The following is a 17,408-nucleotide window of genomic DNA, read 5'->3' as shown; positions in this document are numbered from 1 at the left end:
TGTTGCTGCAGTTCAAGTCAACAGTGCTCATCATGACATATGACGCAGCATGACAGATCAATGCTCAACTTTACCCGCAATGCAGTGTCATCGAGTGAGGCACTGCGTTGGCCATACATACAAGTGCACATTCTGTACTGTACTTCCCAACCAAGAGCAACAAAGAAGATGATAACCTTGACAAGAATCATGTAAATATACATGTGTATGCATTAAACACCAATCTCAAAAAGAAAACTGCAGAGAAATAAAAGATGTTCTCTCCAAACACTAGCCAAACACAAGAAACTTGGTTACATTTCTTTTCAAGTATGGATTAGTTCACACTATTTACAAATATTCCTTCTTAAAGCAATTTAGGAAAATATACTTACCTTGGAAACCTTGCCAGTGATTTGGACCTTCCTAATGTTAACTCTTGTCCCATTATACAGCTTGTCTCCTTATCCTTGTAGGACTTGGTTATCAATAAAGAGAAACTGTCCAGCCCCACTGCCTTTCACCTCTTACGATGTGTCTGGGTGTGTTTTCAGCAACTGCAGCCTGTGACATAACATTCTAGAACAGTGATGCATTAGAGCCACAAGGACTGTGAATGGAACAATCTCCACAAAATCTTTTGCAAGTCTGTGAAACCAGTGGGATGGACCACGACCTTCAGAAACTGATGCACCTAAACCTATGCACCAACAAGGCACAAAATGCAGCTACACGTCATTGGTGTAAGGGAGATATGTTGACCAGGAATAACCCCATTAAAGGCCCATTGTACTCTGGTAGTTGTGCCATGACTGATTTCAAACAACAATGAAGATGTGTTGCATTGGCCGGAAATGGAACCCGTGTCTGCGGCGAGAATTCTACCACTGAACCACCAATGCTGACATGACAGTAAAAAGTCCTAGTACACCAAGGTCTCCCAAATCACAACCAAGCGCAAAGGTCCAATAGATCTGACATGGTCCTTTGGTGTGGTGTGGTGTGGTGTCTGACGTTTCACATCTCACCAACTGAAGCATCTTCTGATGTTCTTTTCATGTATTTACTACAAGAAGGAGACAGGAAACCAGGCTCTCAGGATAAGAGCACCCTGTCAAACAGTTGAGTGTTTGACTGAAAATTGACTTATCCCACACACAAAGGGAAAAAAGCCCAGGATCCATGTCAGGCTTAAACTCCCAACCTTCAGATTATGAGACTGAAGCACTGCCTACTGCACAAACGAGGCACAAAATGCAGCAACACTTAATTGATCAACACAAACAAAAGTGAGAGCTGAAGCTTCAAACAACAACCAGCAGCCCAATGGCCCATTCATGTATCCTATTCACTAGGCAAAACCCAATTAAAGGTCCATTGCACTCTGGGAGTTGTGTAACCACTGATTATAAACCACATTGATGATCTTTGGCATTGGCCGGGAATCGGACCTGGGTTTCCCCTGGTAAAAATGTTCCTGCTAGTGGCTGGTCCCCCCTCGTCCCCCTTCGATAGCTCAGTTGGTAGAGCGGAGGACTGTAGAGGGAAAACCGCACGTAGTGTTAATCATGGAAATCCTTAGGTCGCTGGTTCAAATCCGGCTCGAAGGAGTGGCTTTTAAACGTACATACTGACTGTTCAACAAATAGTAGATTAAAATAGAGAAGACCAAACTAACTGTGCATTCCTAATACAGTATATCCTGTTGCTAGCTCAATTTGCTTCAGCTTGAAACAGTAGCTCCCTCGGCAAAGGCATGAAAAGCGACCCACCTCACAGAGTTTATAGTATATTGCCTGCTGGCCTCAATTTGTTGTTGATTTGCATCTTTTGTAGTTTTGTTGTTTCACTTTGTAATTGTTTTGGTCTTTATATAGTTGTTTTTTCGTGTGGCTATATGGGTGTTTAATGCCTGTTCGCCTCTTTTTGTTGTTGTTTTGTGTCACTCTGTCTGTCTTTGTAATCCATCCATGATGAGAACTACTTAGTTAACAGTGACACTACACTATATTATGATGTTTTTTCAAAATTTTTAAGAAATATGGGCTGTTTTCAGTCAGGAAGGCCGAGCGGTCCAAGGCGTTGCGTTAAGGTCGCAGTCTCCACGGGAGGCGTGGGTTTGAATCCCACTTCTGACAGCCTTTGTTTTTCACTGGAACTCTTGGCTGTTTCATTATATTTAGAATTTAATTATCTGTGTGGTTATCCCAAACAACGGGCAGCTTTTCAAGTCTCTATTTACTAGAAGGAGGAGACAGGAAACCAGGCTCCCAGGATAAGAGCACCCTGTCAAACAGTTGAGTGTTTGACTGAAAATGGACTTATCCCACACACAAAGGGAAAAAAGCTCATGCCCCGTGTGAGGCTTGAACTCACGACCTTCAGATTATGAGACTGACGCGCTGCCTACTGCGCCAACGAGGCTCAAAAGGAAGTGAGACTGCATTGGTCAAACGGAGATGTGTTGATGAACATGAACAAAAGGGAGTGCTGAAGCTTCAAACAACAACCAGCAGCCACATGGCCCATTCATGTATCCTATTCACTAGGCAAAACCCAATTAATGGCTCATTGCATTCTGGTACTTGTGTAACCACTGATTATAAACAAGATTGACGATCTTTTGCATTGGCCGGGAATCGGACCCGGGTCTCCCGCGTGGCAGGCGAGAATTCTGCCACTGAACCACCAATGCTCTCATGGCAAGTGAAAGTCCTAGTACACCCAGGTGTCCCAAATTACAGTAAACCCCCAACACTAGCATACTGCAAATGCATCACCACGACCGTTAGCAGCTTGCTATTGACTCTTGCTATTGAGTGACTCCCCGATGGTCTAGTGGCTAGGATTCGGCGTTCTCACCGCCGCGGCCCGAGTTTGAGGGAATCCAAAATTGACAGGAGCTGCTTGCTTTATTTTAACAAGGGACAGGGTGTTTACAATCGACGTCATTTGTGCCAGTTGCCGTGGCTCCCTGCTGGTGGATGAAACAAAGTTCCCACATGTCAGAGGAAGCAGGATTATTGTAGAAATACCACAAAATATGAATGGAACTTTTTAAATAGTTACAAATCCAACCCAATGAAAATGACTTGAATCGTATTCCTCCATAGCTAGCTGCAAATGGCATAGCGTGCACGACTGTACTATGCATAGTTGTTCAGACACCAGTGAGGGCTCTTCATAAATTGAGCTTCCCTGAGATTTGATCTCATGTTGCTGCAGTTCAAGTCAACAGTGCTCATCATGACATATGACGCAGCATGACAGATCAATGCTCAACTTTACCCGCAATGCAGTGTCATCGAGTGAGGCACTGCGTTGGCCATAAATACAAGTGCACATTCTGTACTGTACTTCCGAACCAAGAGCAACAAAGAAGATGATAACCTTGACAAGAATCATGTAAATATACATGTGTATGCATTAAACACCAATCTCAAAAAGAAAACTGCAGAGAAATAAAAGATGTTCTCTCCAAACACTAGCCAAACACAAGAAACTTGGTTACATTTCTTTTCAAGTATGGATTAGTTCACACTATTTACAAATATTCCTTCTTAAAGCAATTTAGGAAAATATACTTACCTTGGAAACCTTGCCAGTGATTTGGACCTTCCTAATGTTAACTCTTGTCCCATTATACAGCTTGTCTCCTTATCCTTGTAGGACTTGGTTATCAATAAAGAGAAACTGTCCAGCCCCACTGCCTTTCACCTCTTACGATGTGTCTGGGTGTGTTTTCAGCAACTGCAGCCTGTGACATAACATTCTAGAACAGTGATGCATTAGAGCCACAAGGACTGTGAATGGAACAATCTCCACAAAATCTTTTGCAAGTCTGTGAAACCAGTGGGATGGACCACGACCTTCAGAAACTGATGCACCTAAACCTATGCACCAACAAGGCACAAAATGCAGCTACACGTCATTGGTGTAAGGGAGATATGTTGACCAGGAATAACCCCATTAAAGGCCCATTGTACTCTGGTAGTTGTGCCATGACTGATTTCAAACAACAATGAAGATCTGTTGCATTGGCCGGGAATGGAACCCGTGTCTGCGGCGAGAATTCTACCACTGAACCACCAATACTGACATGACAGTAAAAAGTCCTAGTACACCAAGGTCTCCCAAATCACAACCAAGCGCAAAGGTCCAATAGATCTGACATGGTCCTTTGGTGTGGTGTGGTGTGGTGTCTGACGTTTCACATCTCACTAACTGAAGCATCTTCTGATGTTCTTTTCATGTATTTACTACAAGAAGGAGACAGGAAACCAGGCTCTCAGGATAAGAGCACCCTGTCAAACAGTTGAGTGTTTGACTGAAAATTGACTTATCCCACACACAAAGGGAAAAAAGCCCAGGATCCATGTCAGGCTTAAACTCCCAACCTTCAGATTATGAGACTGAAGCACTGCCTACTGCACAAACGAGGCACAAAATGCAGCAACACTTAATTGATCAACACAAACAAAAGTGAGAGCTGAAGCTTCAAACAACAACCAGCAGCCCAATGGCCCATTCATGTATCCTATTCACTAGGCAAAACCCAATTAAAGGTCCATTGCACTCTGGGAGTTGTGTAACCACTGATTATAAACCACATTGATGATCTTTGGCATTGGCCGGGAATCGGACCTGGGTTTCCCCTGGTAAAAATGTTCCTGCTAGTGGCTGGTCCCCCCTGTCCCCCTTCGATAGCTCAGTTGGTAGAGCGGAGGACTGTAGAGGGAAAACCGCACGTAGTGTTAATCATGGAAATCCTTAGGTCGCTGGTTCAAATCCGGCTCGAAGGAGTGGCTTTTAAACATACATACTGACTGTTCAACAAATTGTAGATTAAAATAGAGAAGACCAAACTGACTGCGCATTCCTAATACAGTATATCCTGTTGCTAGCTCAACTTGCTTCAGCTTGAAACAGTAGCTCCCTCGGCAAAGGCATGAAAAGCGACCCACCACCTCACAGAGTTTATAGTATATTGCCTGCTGGCCTCAATTTGTTGTTGATTTGCATCTTTTGTAGTTTTGTTGTTTCACTTTGTAATTGTTTTGGTCTTTATATAGTTGTTTTTTCGTGTGGCTATATGGGTGTTTAATGCCTGTTCGCCTCTTTTTGTTGTTGTTTTGTGTCACTCTGTCTGTCTTTGTAATCCATCCATGATGAGAACTACTTAGTTAACAGTGACACTACGCTATATTATGATGTTTTTTCAAAATTTTTAAGAAATATGGGCTGTTTTCAGTCAGGAAGGCCGAGCGGTCCAAGGCGTTGCGTTAAGGTCGCAGTCTCCACGGGAGGCGTGGGTTTGAATCCCACTTCTGACAGCCTTTGTTTTTCACTGGAACTCTTGGCTGTTTCATTATATTTAGAATTTAATTATCTGTATGGTTATCCCAAACAACGGGCAGCTTTTCAAGTCTCTATTTACTAGAAGGAGGAGACAGGAAACCAGGCTCCCAGGATAAGAGCACCCTGTCAAACAGTTGAGTGTTTGACTGAAAATGGACTTATCCCACACACAAAGGGAAAAAAGCTCATGCCCCGTGTGAGGCTTGAACTCACGACCTTCAGATTATGAGACTGACGCGCTGCCTACTGCGCCAACGAGGCACAAAAGGAAGTGAGACTGCATTGGTCAAAGGGAGATGTGTTGATGAACATGAACAAAAGGGAGTGCTGAAGCTTCAAACAACAACCAGCAGCCACATGGCCCATTCATGTATCCTATTCACTAGGCAAAACCCAATTAATGGCTCATTGCATTCTGGTACTTGTGTAACCACTGATTATAAACAAGATTGACGATCTTTTGCATTGGCCGGGAATCGGACCCGGGTCTCCCGCGTGGCAGGCGAGAATTCTACCACTGAACCACCAATGCTCTCATGGCAAGTGAAAGTCCTAGTACACCCAGGTGTCCCAAATTACAGTAAACCCCCAACACTAGCATACTGCAAATGCATCACCACGACCGTTAGCAGCTTGCTATTGACTCTTGCTATTGAGTGACTCCCCGATGGTCTAGTGGCTAGGATTCGGCGTTCTCACCGCCGCGGCCCGAGTTTGAGGGAATCCAAAATTGACAGGAGCTGCTTGCTTTATTTTAACAAGGGACAGGGTGTTTACAATCGACGTCATTTGTGCCAGTTGCCGTGGCTCCCTGCTGGTGGATGAAACAAAGTTCCCACATGTCAGAGGAAGCAGGATTATTGTAGAAATACCACAAAATATGAATGGAACTTTTTAAATAGTTACAAATCCAACCCAATGAAAATGACTTGAATCGTATTCCTCCATAGCTAGCTGCAAATGGCATAGCGTGCACGACTGTACTATGCATAGTTGTTCAGACACCAGTGAGGGCTCTTCATAAATTGAGCTTCCCTGAGATTTGATCTCATGTTGCTGCAGTTCAAGTCAACAGTGCTCATCATGACATATGACGCAGCATGACAGATCAATGCTCAACTTTACCCGCAATGCAGTGTCATCGAGTGAGGCACTGCGTTGGCCATAAATACAAGTGCACATTCTGTACTGTACTTCCGAACCAAGAGCAACAAAGAAGATGATAACCTTGACAAGAATCATGTAAATATACATGTGTATGCATTAAACACCAATCTCAAAAAGAAAACTGCAGAGAAATAAAAGATGTTCTCTCCAAACACTAGCCAAACACAAGAAACTTGGTTACATTTCTTTTCAAGTATGGATTAGTTCACACTATTTACAAATATTCCTTCTTAAAGCAATTTAGGAAAATATACTTACCTTGGAAACCTTGCCAGTGATTTGGACCTTCCTAATGTTAACTCTTGTCCCATTATACAGCTTGTCTCCTTATCCTTGTAGGACTTGGTTATCAATAAAGAGAAACTGTCCAGCCCCACTGCCTTTCACCTCTTACGATGTGTCTGGGTGTGTTTTCAGCAACTGCAGCCTGTGACATAACATTCTAGAACAGTGATGCATTAGAGCCACAAGGACTGTGAATGGAACAATCTCCACAAAATCTTTTGCAAGTCTGTGAAACCAGTGGGATGGACCACGACCTTCAGAAACTGATGCACCTAAACCTATGCACCAACAAGGCACAAAATGCAGCTACACGTCATTGGTGTAAGGGAGATATGTTGACCAGGAATAACCCCATTAAAGGCCCATTGTACTCTGGTAGTTGTGCCATGACTGATTTCAAACAACAATGAAGATCTGTTGCATTGGCCGGGAATGGAACCCGTGTCTGCGGCGAGAATTCTACCACTGAACCACCAATACTGACATGACAGTAAAAAGTCCTAGTACACCAAGGTCTCCCAAATCACAACCAAGCGCAAAGGTCCAATAGATCTGACATGGTCCTTTGGTGTGGTGTGGTGTGGTGTCTGACGTTTCACATCTCACTAACTGAAGCATCTTCTGATGTTCTTTTCATGTATTTACTACAAGAAGGAGACAGGAAACCAGGCTCTCAGGATAAGAGCACCCTGTCAAACAGTTGAGTGTTTGACTGAAAATTGACTTATCCCACACACAAAGGGAAAAAAGCCCAGGATCCATGTCAGGCTTAAACTCCCAACCTTCAGATTATGAGACTGAAGCACTGCCTACTGCACAAACGAGGCACAAAATGCAGCAACACTTAATTGATCAACACAAACAAAAGTGAGAGCTGAAGCTTCAAACAACAACCAGCAGCCCAATGGCCCATTCATGTATCCTATTCACTAGGCAAAACCCAATTAAAGGTCCATTGCACTCTGGGAGTTGTGTAACCACTGATTATAAACCACATTGATGATCTTTGGCATTGGCCGGGAATCGGACCTGGGTTTCCCCTGGTAAAAATGTTCCTGCTAGTGGCTGGTCCCCCCTGTCCCCCTTCGATAGCGGTAGCGGGAGGGCGAGAGTCTGTATAATCTCCTCCAATCACGTTGCTCCATTTGCATCTTTCTGCATCTTTGCTCTCGGCCAATCGTTGCGGCCCCTCTGCAAAATTTGAACGGCCGACCAATCTGGGCTCGCTATTTGCATCTTTGCTGACAGCCAATCACGATGCCCCTTTTCCAGAATTGGGTTAGCGCGCCGCCGCAGAAAGTCCGCAGAACGTCCGTTTTTTCTCTTTTTTTCCGAGAGAGAGACCGGCCGGTTCAAATTTTCAATCAAAAGACGTCGAGAAGAGTTCAACTTCATCCTCAACCACAAAACAAGTAAGATACTGTTTAATTATTGTGTTAAGACACCTAGCTAGCCCGATAGGTATTAAATATTTATTACAGAGAACAACGAATATACAGAGAAACGATTTTCACGTCGCCGTCATCGACGGTTAGATTTTGAAAGGTGTTTCGTCTATAATTTACAGTTTGACATTGCTTCTACATGTTCATATCAATATGGTTCACTAGCACTGCATACGATCACAGTGTCCATTGATAAAGGTAACATTGCTTTCATGTAGTATCGCGTTACGCTCGTCATAAGCTAACGTTATATTAGTTTTAAATGTAGCTTTTCATACCTCCATGCAAAATCCTCTTTTTTTGCGCTAGTAATAACAACATAAGGAGTTCAGATGATTGTGCACATTTGGTTTTTCTCCGAGAAAAATATATGATCATAACGTTACTATCCTCCGGTACCTCCATTCATTCTCAACAGTAACGTTACAGTATAACATCAGTATAATGTTAGAGCATATTCAGTATATATTATCAAAGAGATTTGTATTGTATTCGGGTGTTGCACCTGTTGTGACACAAGGCTTAACTTGAATATGTTAGACTAATTGATAATAAACTGTGTGTGACTGTATGTAACAAGCACTTATAGCATACTACTTCATTATACACTGAGCTGAAATGTGTTAGAATTTGCTTCTTTGTATGCAGGTGTTCTTATAATAGTGCAATATAATAGTGTACATAACTGTGCACATTGATTTGGTTATATTGTGTCATGAACTGAATTATTATAAACCTTAGTAGGTTTGGTATGAACTCCATGTTTCTTTCTCAATTGATGACAGATGGCTTCCAAACCTAAGAAGCACAGATCTATGGGCGATGACGAGTGGATGTCCCGCCTGCGTAGGTTCGCTGCCTCGGGGGTCTGGCCCTCTGAGGCAGGAAACAGGCCGGCACCACGCCAGAAAAAGTGGCATGATCTGTATCAGAAGGTAAACTTGGACAAAGTGATGTGTGTGCACTATCATAAAACACAAAGCTATGTCATATTAAAAGGAGACACATTCTTATGCTTCACTGTCAATATTACAGATTGAGAAATGTCCGATGCAGCAGAGGGGACAGGCGTCTCTGTTTGGAGGGACTCGGGCCTGTAACTGCGGTTTCCATACAAACAAGGTACCAGAGGTCTCTCATAAGATTACGAGGTGTTGGTGTTGCATTCTGAATTATTACAATTTCACTCTCTTGTCTGCGAACCTCTAGCCTTCCAGCTCTGTCCCTGTGTCCTCTTTGGGGACACCTCAACCAGGCTCCTCATCTGCGTGTTCCTCGTCAGCTGCCGTAAAACCTGGGCAGATGCCTCAAAAGCGGATTTTGACTTTGTCATCAGTGAGTAATGAGGATTTACTTATGCTAATATTTATATTATTCATATATTCAACTATATTAAAATGTACTGGGCTCCACTTAAGGTTAATTTCTTCTTTTTGGCAGTTTACAAAGCCACGGTTTGGTGGCTCTCATGGTGCCATGTTAAAGCCAAACTTAAGTTTGGCTCGGAAGCATTCACCTAAGGTAATGTAAAGAGAATGATACATAGATTGACTTTGATTAAAAAAATATACTGGTACACTGTTATTGTTTTCATGTAGCAGTAACTATAGTGGGACTTTCATGCATTCATTCCATGTTGAATTGATTTGATTTATTGACTGCTATGCCAATAATGATTCATTCATTCATTAGCATATATGGTTATCCTATATTGTGAACTGTGACTTTATTCCCTCAGACCGCTGATGTATCCAGCCCCATCATAAGCCCCACAAAAAGCAGAGTGTCACCACCTGACCGCAGTCCCAAGACGTTTCTGCAGATCGTTTCTCCTCTGTCTCTTCCTCCCTCTCCTGTTCCTGTATCAAGCCCAGCGTCTTCCATTCTGCCCTCCACTGCTACAGCTGTAAGAAGATATTCTACTACACTTGAATCAGGAACTGTTCTTGAGTAGATTGTTATCATATCTATTTATTTAACTTACCGTATTTTATTTTATTTGTCATAAAATAGGAAGTGCTATCTGCCACCTCCTCCTGTGTCTCCTCTGGAACCCCCTCTGCTCCTCTCACCTCGCCATTGCCTAAGAATGTGGGGATCCCACCTGTTTAAGACACTGCCTGGCTGCCCACAAAGCTGCTGAAGACCATACCGCCTCAAGACCAGAAGTGGATTTCAGCAGCCCTGTGGAAAAACCAGCGTCTGCGCACAGACCTGAAACTGTGGTATGATCCACCAGAGCCATCCCTCATATACCATCAGGTCCCCGCTCCTGAGCGCTTTTTCCAACACCGGCTTCTTTTATGGATGCCATACCACCTGTGGAAGGTCAAGCTGTCCTGTCCTGCTTGTGGTACACAGCTCACAAGCTATGGAGCTCACAAGAGAGCCCGCCATATTCTGGATGTGGACAGGTATTACCTTATGATCACGGAGACTCTCTGGTGCAGTTCAGCTGGTTGCAAGACAACATATCTTTCCTCCAGCAAGACAATCTTGGACCAGCTGGACTTGGCTCACAGGCTGGAGTTCAGATTGATTCTGACTCGAAAGTAAGTACACATAGATCAATTTGCCTTAGTTTGTTATCAAGAATTTAGAAGGCTTTAATGTTTGTCTCATTCGGTCTCTCTTTCCCTTTGTTTTATACAGATTTGCTTGTGATGTGCGGGTGATCCGTTTCCTGAGGGAGAGGGCACTTGGAAACAGTCCCACCCGCTTGGCAAGACAGCTGAAGGAGAACCACAGTGAGGAATGGCTAAAGCGTCTCTGCCGGTACTTTGGAGCGTGCTCTGACTTTGCTGCCAGGCCAAGCCTTATCCCTATCAGATTCCAGGATCCTCCTGAGCCTGTGGATGTTCCATCACACAGATGGATGCTGGCTGTTTATGGGCGTGACATTTTGAGCAGGCTGGACCACATCAAAGCCAGCATAACGTCCACCTTTGGCAGCATCCTAAAAATGGACTCCACAAAAAAGGTAAGTATTTTTAATGCCGTAAAGTACAGTAAATGCATGTAAATATACGTAATTATTACCCTGGTGCTCAGATACAGATTTAACAATTTATTAAATTTAATTCACTTTGTTTTCTGTGCCATTGCAGATCACCAAGAAGCTCTCAGGCACTGCTAAGGGGACAGCCTTGTGGCTTACATCTGTAAGCAATGAGAGAGGGCAAATCCTCATCAGTGTCCTGTCTGCTCAGGAGGGTCCTGCCCTGGACGGAATGGCAGCTGGCCTCATGTCTAGGTACAGTAATGCCAGTGTGGCTCCACCTCAGCTGCTTTACGTCGACTGTGACTGTTGTCGGGAGGGCAGAGGGCAGACAAAGCTCAAGGAGAGATTTGGTGGGTGGCCAGACTTGATAGTCAAGCTGGACATCTACCATTTCATGCGGCGGCTGGCATCTGGGTGCACAAAGGATGCTCATCCTCTGTACCCTGTCTTCATGGCAAAGTTGTCAAGCTGCATCTTTGAGTGGGACAGAGGAGATGTTGCCTTGCTGCGTCAGGCCAAGCGGGAGCAGCTGAGACAGGAAGGTGTCCCTGGCATCACTGATGCTCTCGTCGATCAGAACATCACCAAAGACGAGCTGGCACTGCACTGCCGGAGGCAGACAAGAGGAGAGCGGCAGACAGTTGCCATGATTGAGCAGCTGCTCAATGAACTGATGGGGGCAAAGGGCAGGGATTTTCTTGGTGTTCCTCTTTTGGACCAAGAAAGGATGCAGCACATCTGGAAAGTCCAACAGAGGCACGTTAAGTGCATCCAGGATGAACCAGGTGTGCTTCTTTACACCCAGACAGGCACCACCACCAAGGCAGGCATTGTTCTGCCAACCTACAGGTGTGCCAGAGGGTCCACATCGTTGGAGTCCTTTCACCTGCATGTAAACAGGTTCATTCCAGGTCAGTATGAATAACTATTCATCAGAAAGATTCTGTAACATCGCAATACTGTTGTTTGTCATGTACCATTATCCTGGAAACAGTGGCACAATTAATAATTTACAGATGACCAAACACAACAAATAAATGCATCATTGTGTTTACCTTTCTACTATCTTAAGGAACGAGTGCCAACAGTCTGAATTTCCAACTGTACCTCTTGGAAGGACTGAACAGGTGGAACCAGGACCGAGAAGCTGCATCTCTAGCAGTCAAGCCTTCCTCCCTGCTGAGTTATTCTGGAGACCTTGTTCACTGTGTCAACACCCTCAGTGTCAAGGTCTTTGGAAGGCACCATGTCCCGTCTTTTCAGCCACCTGCTGTTTACACTGGTGACTATAAGTTTTTCATCCTGATGAAGCTATTTGCTATATTCACTATACCATGTAATCTTTTTATTGCACTCTGAAAGTGAATTTTCCACCCTCTATTGTTCTCCCACCTGTCCCAGGTGAGCTTCTTGGCATCGACTACTTGTACAGCCAGACGGGAAAGGCCTTGCAGGATGTACATCCTGACTCGGAGGAAACTGAGGCACTGCTTGAAGATGTAGGCACTGAGGAGGAGCTGGAAGATGAGGGTTTTGAAGAAAGTGGGTTAGACCCCACTGTAGAGCTGCTGGACCTGTCTGATCCTGCCCCTGTCACCACCGCCTCAGCTCCCACTCCAACTCCCACCTCTCTCCAGCCCTCTCCCGGTCCTGCTGTTTCCACAGCACCTGAGCAACAACTGGTAATAATTATATAATTATGATGCTAATGAAGTAATTATGCACAAAGATGAAGTCCAATTTAATGCATTTTTATAATCACCTTCTTGTATAACATTTTACAGCCTGTGCGTGAGTCCACACATTCTGTTCAGTCAGCCCTTCCTATCCCTGCTGAACTGTCACAACTGGTAAGTATTCTTATTATGTGACATATCATCTGTTGCACTTGTAATATGATGTATTATTTTATTTTATTTTTATTTTTTTCAGGCTCATCTGTCCTCTGACCAGTCAGCCAGTGCCACGAGTGCAGCCTCTGCCCTTCCACTCTCCACCACCTTCACAATGACTGCCTCCACTGCTGCAGCTGCAGCCACAGCTGGGTCAAGAATGGCCACTGCCACCCCAGCAGTCCCTGAGAAACAGCTGGTTAGTCTTTTTGTATCAAAAAGGTGTCAGTGGTCTTAATGTCCTGCTTGTCAATGTATTAAATATCTTTGATACGTATTAATAATTGTCTTATTACATTTAACAGATTGAACACACCCTGTCCTCTGGATCAGTATATGTCACCTCCACCACAGCCTCTGCCTGCCCCCTCAACATCCTACCAGCCACTCTCTCCACATCAACTGTTGGTCCCTCTGGGGCACCTACCCTGGCCCCAGCAGCACCTGTGCAACAGGCGGTAAGTCCTAGTTCAGTTAAGTTCATTATGACTTCATTTGATAATCACCAATGTTCTTCTAATCAGACATATGGATATGGACGTGTGATTTTGTATCACCTTGACATATTTTGACTGCAATTGGCGTCTTCCTCAGAAGAATATCCTGATGTTGTGAGGTGTCTTCTCAGCTGATTTTCTGTGTAACATCAGCTGGTGTGACAGATCACAGCAACATCAGGTGACACTTCTGAGGAAGACACCAGATGCAGTCAAAACCTGTAAAGCAAAATACTCATCTATATCCATATGTCTGATAAGAAGAACATCCTACAGTAGTTGGTGTTTTGTGACTGTGACAGCTGTATTTTTTTTGTTGTGTTATTGTGTTTTAATTTTGATGTATGCTCCTACACCTTTTCCAGGCTGTTGATGCGCGTGGCATCCCAGGGATGGACAGAGTGGATGGCCTGGCTGAGTACCTGGTGGGCCTGAGGACTGTTACTGGTCAGACAATTACCAATCAGCAGGCCAGTACCATCGTAGGGCTGTGGCAGAACCTCCTGCCATATGACCAGCAGCGGGTGGCATATGCTGCACGTCACCAGGTGCGCCTTATAACAGGACGCTTCAGGTGCTCTAAAAAGAGACCTGAATTTACACCTGGCGTGGAGAGCACAACACGCTGTGTTTTGGGATCCTCAGGATCTCCTGCCCAGTGGCCAGACTGTAGTCGTCTTGTAGAGTCCATCTGTGTCAAGCTGTGCAACATTCACAAGAGCCCCCAAAAACAGGGCACTTACAGCTTGACAAGATGGACTCTGATTTTGACTGACTACAGTAAGATCAGGCAGTTGGTCCTGGGGAATGCCACAGTGATGGGGAGCACGACTCTGCAGTTGTTTGATATTAACCAAACAACTCTAACCCAGTGGCACAATAAGAGGCTGAAGAGGCAGGACAGTAGCATTCTGCTGCAAGGGGTCAACCTGCCTGACTCTGTCCCCGTTGCTGCGAGGCCTCTTCCGCTTGTTCAGGTCCGCCCTCCTGCTGTACCACCACGGCCTGGTCCCCAACATCAGTACAACTTGCCCCAGAGTACGGTTGGACAGGCAGTGGATAAGCGGAAGTCAGCAGCTCAGAGGCAGTTGTTCAGCCAGCCATCACCTCCAGCTCCTGTGCTTCCAAACCCCAGCCCTGTCATTGTGCGAGTTGTGTTTGCTACCCCCACTGGAAGCAGACAGATTGTGCCCTCTGGCCCGCTGCCCTCACCACCGCCGACCCGGAGAGCCTACACCCGCACGGTCGACCAAAACAAATGCCGTCAGTGCCACCTGCCGCGCAACAAGGAGACCGGTCATGGGCAGTATTATGGGCATATATACTGTCCCCAAAACAACAGTATGCCACTGGGAGTTTGGATGGAGGAGATGAGGAGAAAGAGGGAGGAAAAAAAAAAGGAGTGACATTCTTTGTCAATATGTATATAATGTAAATAGTTTTAAAAGAAGAAAAATGTCTTAATTTACTGCTGTTCTATTTTTTTAACTTTAACTTTAACTTAACTTTATTTTCTACTTTTGTTTATTTATTGTATTTATTTTACTTATGTTGTTTTGGTTATCTTTTTTAATTCTATTTTAAATTGTTTCTTGTTCTAAATTTTCCTTACTTTAAATTTTTTCTGTATTTATTTATTTATTGCTTTTATTTTATTTTGGTATTTATCATTTATTTTATTCTATTTTAAATTGTTATTCTTGTGCTAATATTTCCTAAATTTAATTATTTTCCATATTTGGAGTGGGTTTAATTTATTTCTGTTTTTATTGCTTCAGGTTTTCTGGTTTAATTTCACACAAGTGTTTGTTTGTGAGTGTTTTTGTGTGTGTGAAATTTGTAATAAATTTGTTACATTTCAGTGAGTGTCTTACGTTTTTTCTGCAAACATGCAAACTCATTCATAGAAGATGATTACATTGTTGCAGTACTTCATTCAGAAATGTAAAAATGAGAATAAAAGTACATTTAGTTACATTTGATATCACTTGGTAGTAGTTTGTCTTACAGGCCTCATGTTCCAATGGTGGAATCGAACCGGCGACCTTTTGATCAAGAGCCTCCTATGCTATTCTGCAGTAAAGTGTCATGTTTGGTTAGATTTCTCAAATTAATAGCCCAGAATATGTGTGCTTTTACTTGTGATGGACAGCAGAGACACAAATAGCTACAGGGTCCTTCCATTTTTTCTCTTTTTGGTGGAATGGTGGAATCGAATCGAATTGGTGGAAGGGTGGAATCGAACCGGCGACCTTTTGATCAAGAGCCTCCTATGCTATTCTGCAGTAAAGTGTCATGTTTGGTTAGATTTCTCAAATTAATAGCCCAGAATATGTGTGCTTTTACTTGTGATGGACAGCAGAGACACAAATAGCTACAGGGTCCTTCCATTTTTTCTCTTTTTGGTGGAATGGTGGAATCGAATCGAATTGGTGGAAGGGTGGAATCGAACCGGCGACCTTTTGATCAAGAGCCTCCTATGCTATTCTGCAGTAAAGTGTCATGTTTGGTTAGATTTCTCAAATTAATAGCCCAGAATATGTGTGCTTTTACTTGTGATGGACAGCAGAGACACAAATAGCTACAGATTCCTTCCATTTTTTCTCTTTTTCCTCTCTTTTTCCTCTCTTTTCCTTCCTTTTTCTCCTTCCCCCTTCTTTCCCCCTTTCCTTCTTCTTCCCCCCCTCATCCAGACTATTGTTCCCCAGCTTTAGCGGAGTTGGTAGAGCGGAGGACTGTAGAGGGAAAACCGCACGTAGTGTTAATCATGGAAATCCTTAGGTCGCTGGTTCAAATCCGGCTCGAAGGAGTGGCTTTTAAACATACATACTGACTGTTCAACAAATTGTAGATTAAAATAGAGAAGACCAAACTGACTGCGCATTCCTAATACAGTATATCCTGTTGCTAGCTCAACTTGCTTCAGCTTGAAACAGTAGCTCCCTCGGCAAAGGCATGAAAAGCGACCCACCACCTCACAGAGTTTATAGTATATTGCCTGCTGGCCTCAATTTGTTGTTGATTTGCATCTTTTGTAGTTTTGTTGTTTCACTTTGTAATTGTTTTGGTCTTTATATAGTTGTTTTTTCGTGTGGCTATATGGGTGTTTAATGCCTGTTCGCCTCTTTTTGTTGTTGTTTTGTGTCACTCTGTCTGTCTTTGTAATCCATCCATGATGAGAACTACTTAGTTAACAGTGACACTACGCTATATTATGATGTTTTTTCAAAATTTTTAAGAAATATGGGCTGTTTTCAGTCAGGAAGGCCGAGCGGTCCAAGGCGTTGCGTTAAGGTCGCAGTCTCCACGGGAGGCGTGGGTTTGAATCCCACTTCTGACAGCCTTTGTTTTTCACTGGAACTCTTGGCTGTTTCATTATATTTAGAATTTAATTATCTGTATGGTTATCCCAAACAACGGGCAGCTTTTCAAGTCTCTATTTACTAGAAGGAGGAGACAGGAAACCAGGCTCCCAGGATAAGAGCACCCTGTCAAACAGTTGAGTGTTTGACTGAAAATGGACTTATCCCACACACAAAGGGAAAAAAGCTCATGCCCCGTGTGAGGCTTGAACTCACAACTTTCAGATTATGAGACTGACGCACTGCCTACTGCGCCAACGAGGCTCAAAAGGAAGTGAGACTGCATTGGTCAAACGGAGATGTGTTGATGAACATGAACAAAAGGGAGTGCTGAAGCTTCAAACAACAACCAGCAGCCACATGGCCCATTCATGTATCCTATTCACTAGGCAAAACCCAATTAATGGCTCATTGCATTCTGG

The 17,408-nt window shown here is 43.8% G+C and overlaps 2 protein-coding genes and 10 non-coding genes across 12 annotated transcripts; 7 read left to right on the top strand and 5 right to left on the bottom strand.

The window, feature by feature from the left end:
• Positions 1-1,484: 1,484 nt before the first annotated feature.
• trnay-gua (transfer RNA tyrosine (anticodon GUA)) lies at positions 1,485-1,589 on the top strand. Its single transcript has 2 exons — positions 1,485-1,521; positions 1,554-1,589. It is a non-coding gene; the product is annotated as a tRNA-Tyr (tRNA).
• A 445-nt stretch (positions 1,590-2,034) lies between these two features.
• Positions 2,035-2,117, top strand: trnal-aag (transfer RNA leucine (anticodon AAG)). Its single transcript has one exon. It is a non-coding gene; the product is annotated as a tRNA-Leu (tRNA).
• Positions 2,118-2,330: 213 nt separating this feature from the next.
• trnam-cau (transfer RNA methionine (anticodon CAU)) lies at positions 2,331-2,403 on the bottom strand. Its single transcript has one exon. It is a non-coding gene; the product is annotated as a tRNA-Met (tRNA).
• A 200-nt stretch (positions 2,404-2,603) lies between these two features.
• trnag-gcc (transfer RNA glycine (anticodon GCC)) lies at positions 2,604-2,674 on the bottom strand. The gene has a single exon. It is a non-coding gene; the product is annotated as a tRNA-Gly (tRNA).
• Positions 2,675-4,676: 2,002 nt separating this feature from the next.
• On the top strand, positions 4,677-4,781 carry trnay-gua (transfer RNA tyrosine (anticodon GUA)). The gene is made up of 2 exons: positions 4,677-4,713; positions 4,746-4,781. It is a non-coding gene; the product is annotated as a tRNA-Tyr (tRNA).
• Positions 4,782-5,229: 448 nt separating this feature from the next.
• trnal-aag (transfer RNA leucine (anticodon AAG)) lies at positions 5,230-5,312 on the top strand. Its single transcript has one exon. It is a non-coding gene; the product is annotated as a tRNA-Leu (tRNA).
• A 213-nt stretch (positions 5,313-5,525) lies between these two features.
• Positions 5,526-5,598, bottom strand: trnam-cau (transfer RNA methionine (anticodon CAU)). Its single transcript has one exon. It is a non-coding gene; the product is annotated as a tRNA-Met (tRNA).
• A 200-nt stretch (positions 5,599-5,798) lies between these two features.
• trnag-gcc (transfer RNA glycine (anticodon GCC)) lies at positions 5,799-5,869 on the bottom strand. The gene has a single exon. It is a non-coding gene; the product is annotated as a tRNA-Gly (tRNA).
• Positions 5,870-7,936: 2,067 nt separating this feature from the next.
• On the top strand, positions 7,937-10,356 carry LOC131960960 (uncharacterized). Its single transcript, XM_059326225.1, has 6 exons — positions 7,937-9,169; positions 9,270-9,356; positions 9,444-9,569; positions 9,675-9,755; positions 9,973-10,140; positions 10,248-10,356. Exons 1-6 carry the CDS (start codon positions 9,020-9,022, stop codon positions 10,344-10,346), a joined length of 711 nt encoding a protein of 236 aa, XP_059182208.1. The 5' UTR covers positions 7,937-9,019; the 3' UTR covers positions 10,347-10,356.
• Positions 10,357-10,457: 101 nt separating this feature from the next.
• On the top strand, positions 10,458-15,474 carry LOC131960799 (uncharacterized). Its single transcript, XM_059326070.1, has 9 exons — positions 10,458-10,786; positions 10,887-11,214; positions 11,342-12,146; positions 12,308-12,517; positions 12,637-12,917; positions 13,020-13,085; positions 13,168-13,326; positions 13,433-13,585; positions 13,990-15,474. The coding sequence occupies exons 1-9, from the start codon at positions 10,542-10,544 to the stop codon at positions 15,028-15,030; spliced, it is 3,288 nt and encodes a 1,095-aa protein (XP_059182053.1). The 5' UTR covers positions 10,458-10,541; the 3' UTR covers positions 15,031-15,474.
• Positions 15,475-16,881: 1,407 nt separating this feature from the next.
• trnal-aag (transfer RNA leucine (anticodon AAG)) lies at positions 16,882-16,964 on the top strand. Its single transcript has one exon. It is a non-coding gene; the product is annotated as a tRNA-Leu (tRNA).
• A 213-nt stretch (positions 16,965-17,177) lies between these two features.
• On the bottom strand, positions 17,178-17,250 carry trnam-cau (transfer RNA methionine (anticodon CAU)). Its single transcript has one exon. It is a non-coding gene; the product is annotated as a tRNA-Met (tRNA).
• Between the last annotated feature and the right edge of the window lie 158 nt (positions 17,251-17,408).

Source organism: Centropristis striata, chromosome 22 (genome assembly GCF_030273125.1).
Source record: "Centropristis striata isolate RG_2023a ecotype Rhode Island chromosome 22, C.striata_1.0, whole genome shotgun sequence".
NCBI classification, from domain to species: domain Eukaryota; kingdom Metazoa; phylum Chordata; class Actinopteri; order Perciformes; family Serranidae; genus Centropristis; species Centropristis striata.
This window is presented reverse-complemented; position numbering and strand designations above follow the sequence as displayed.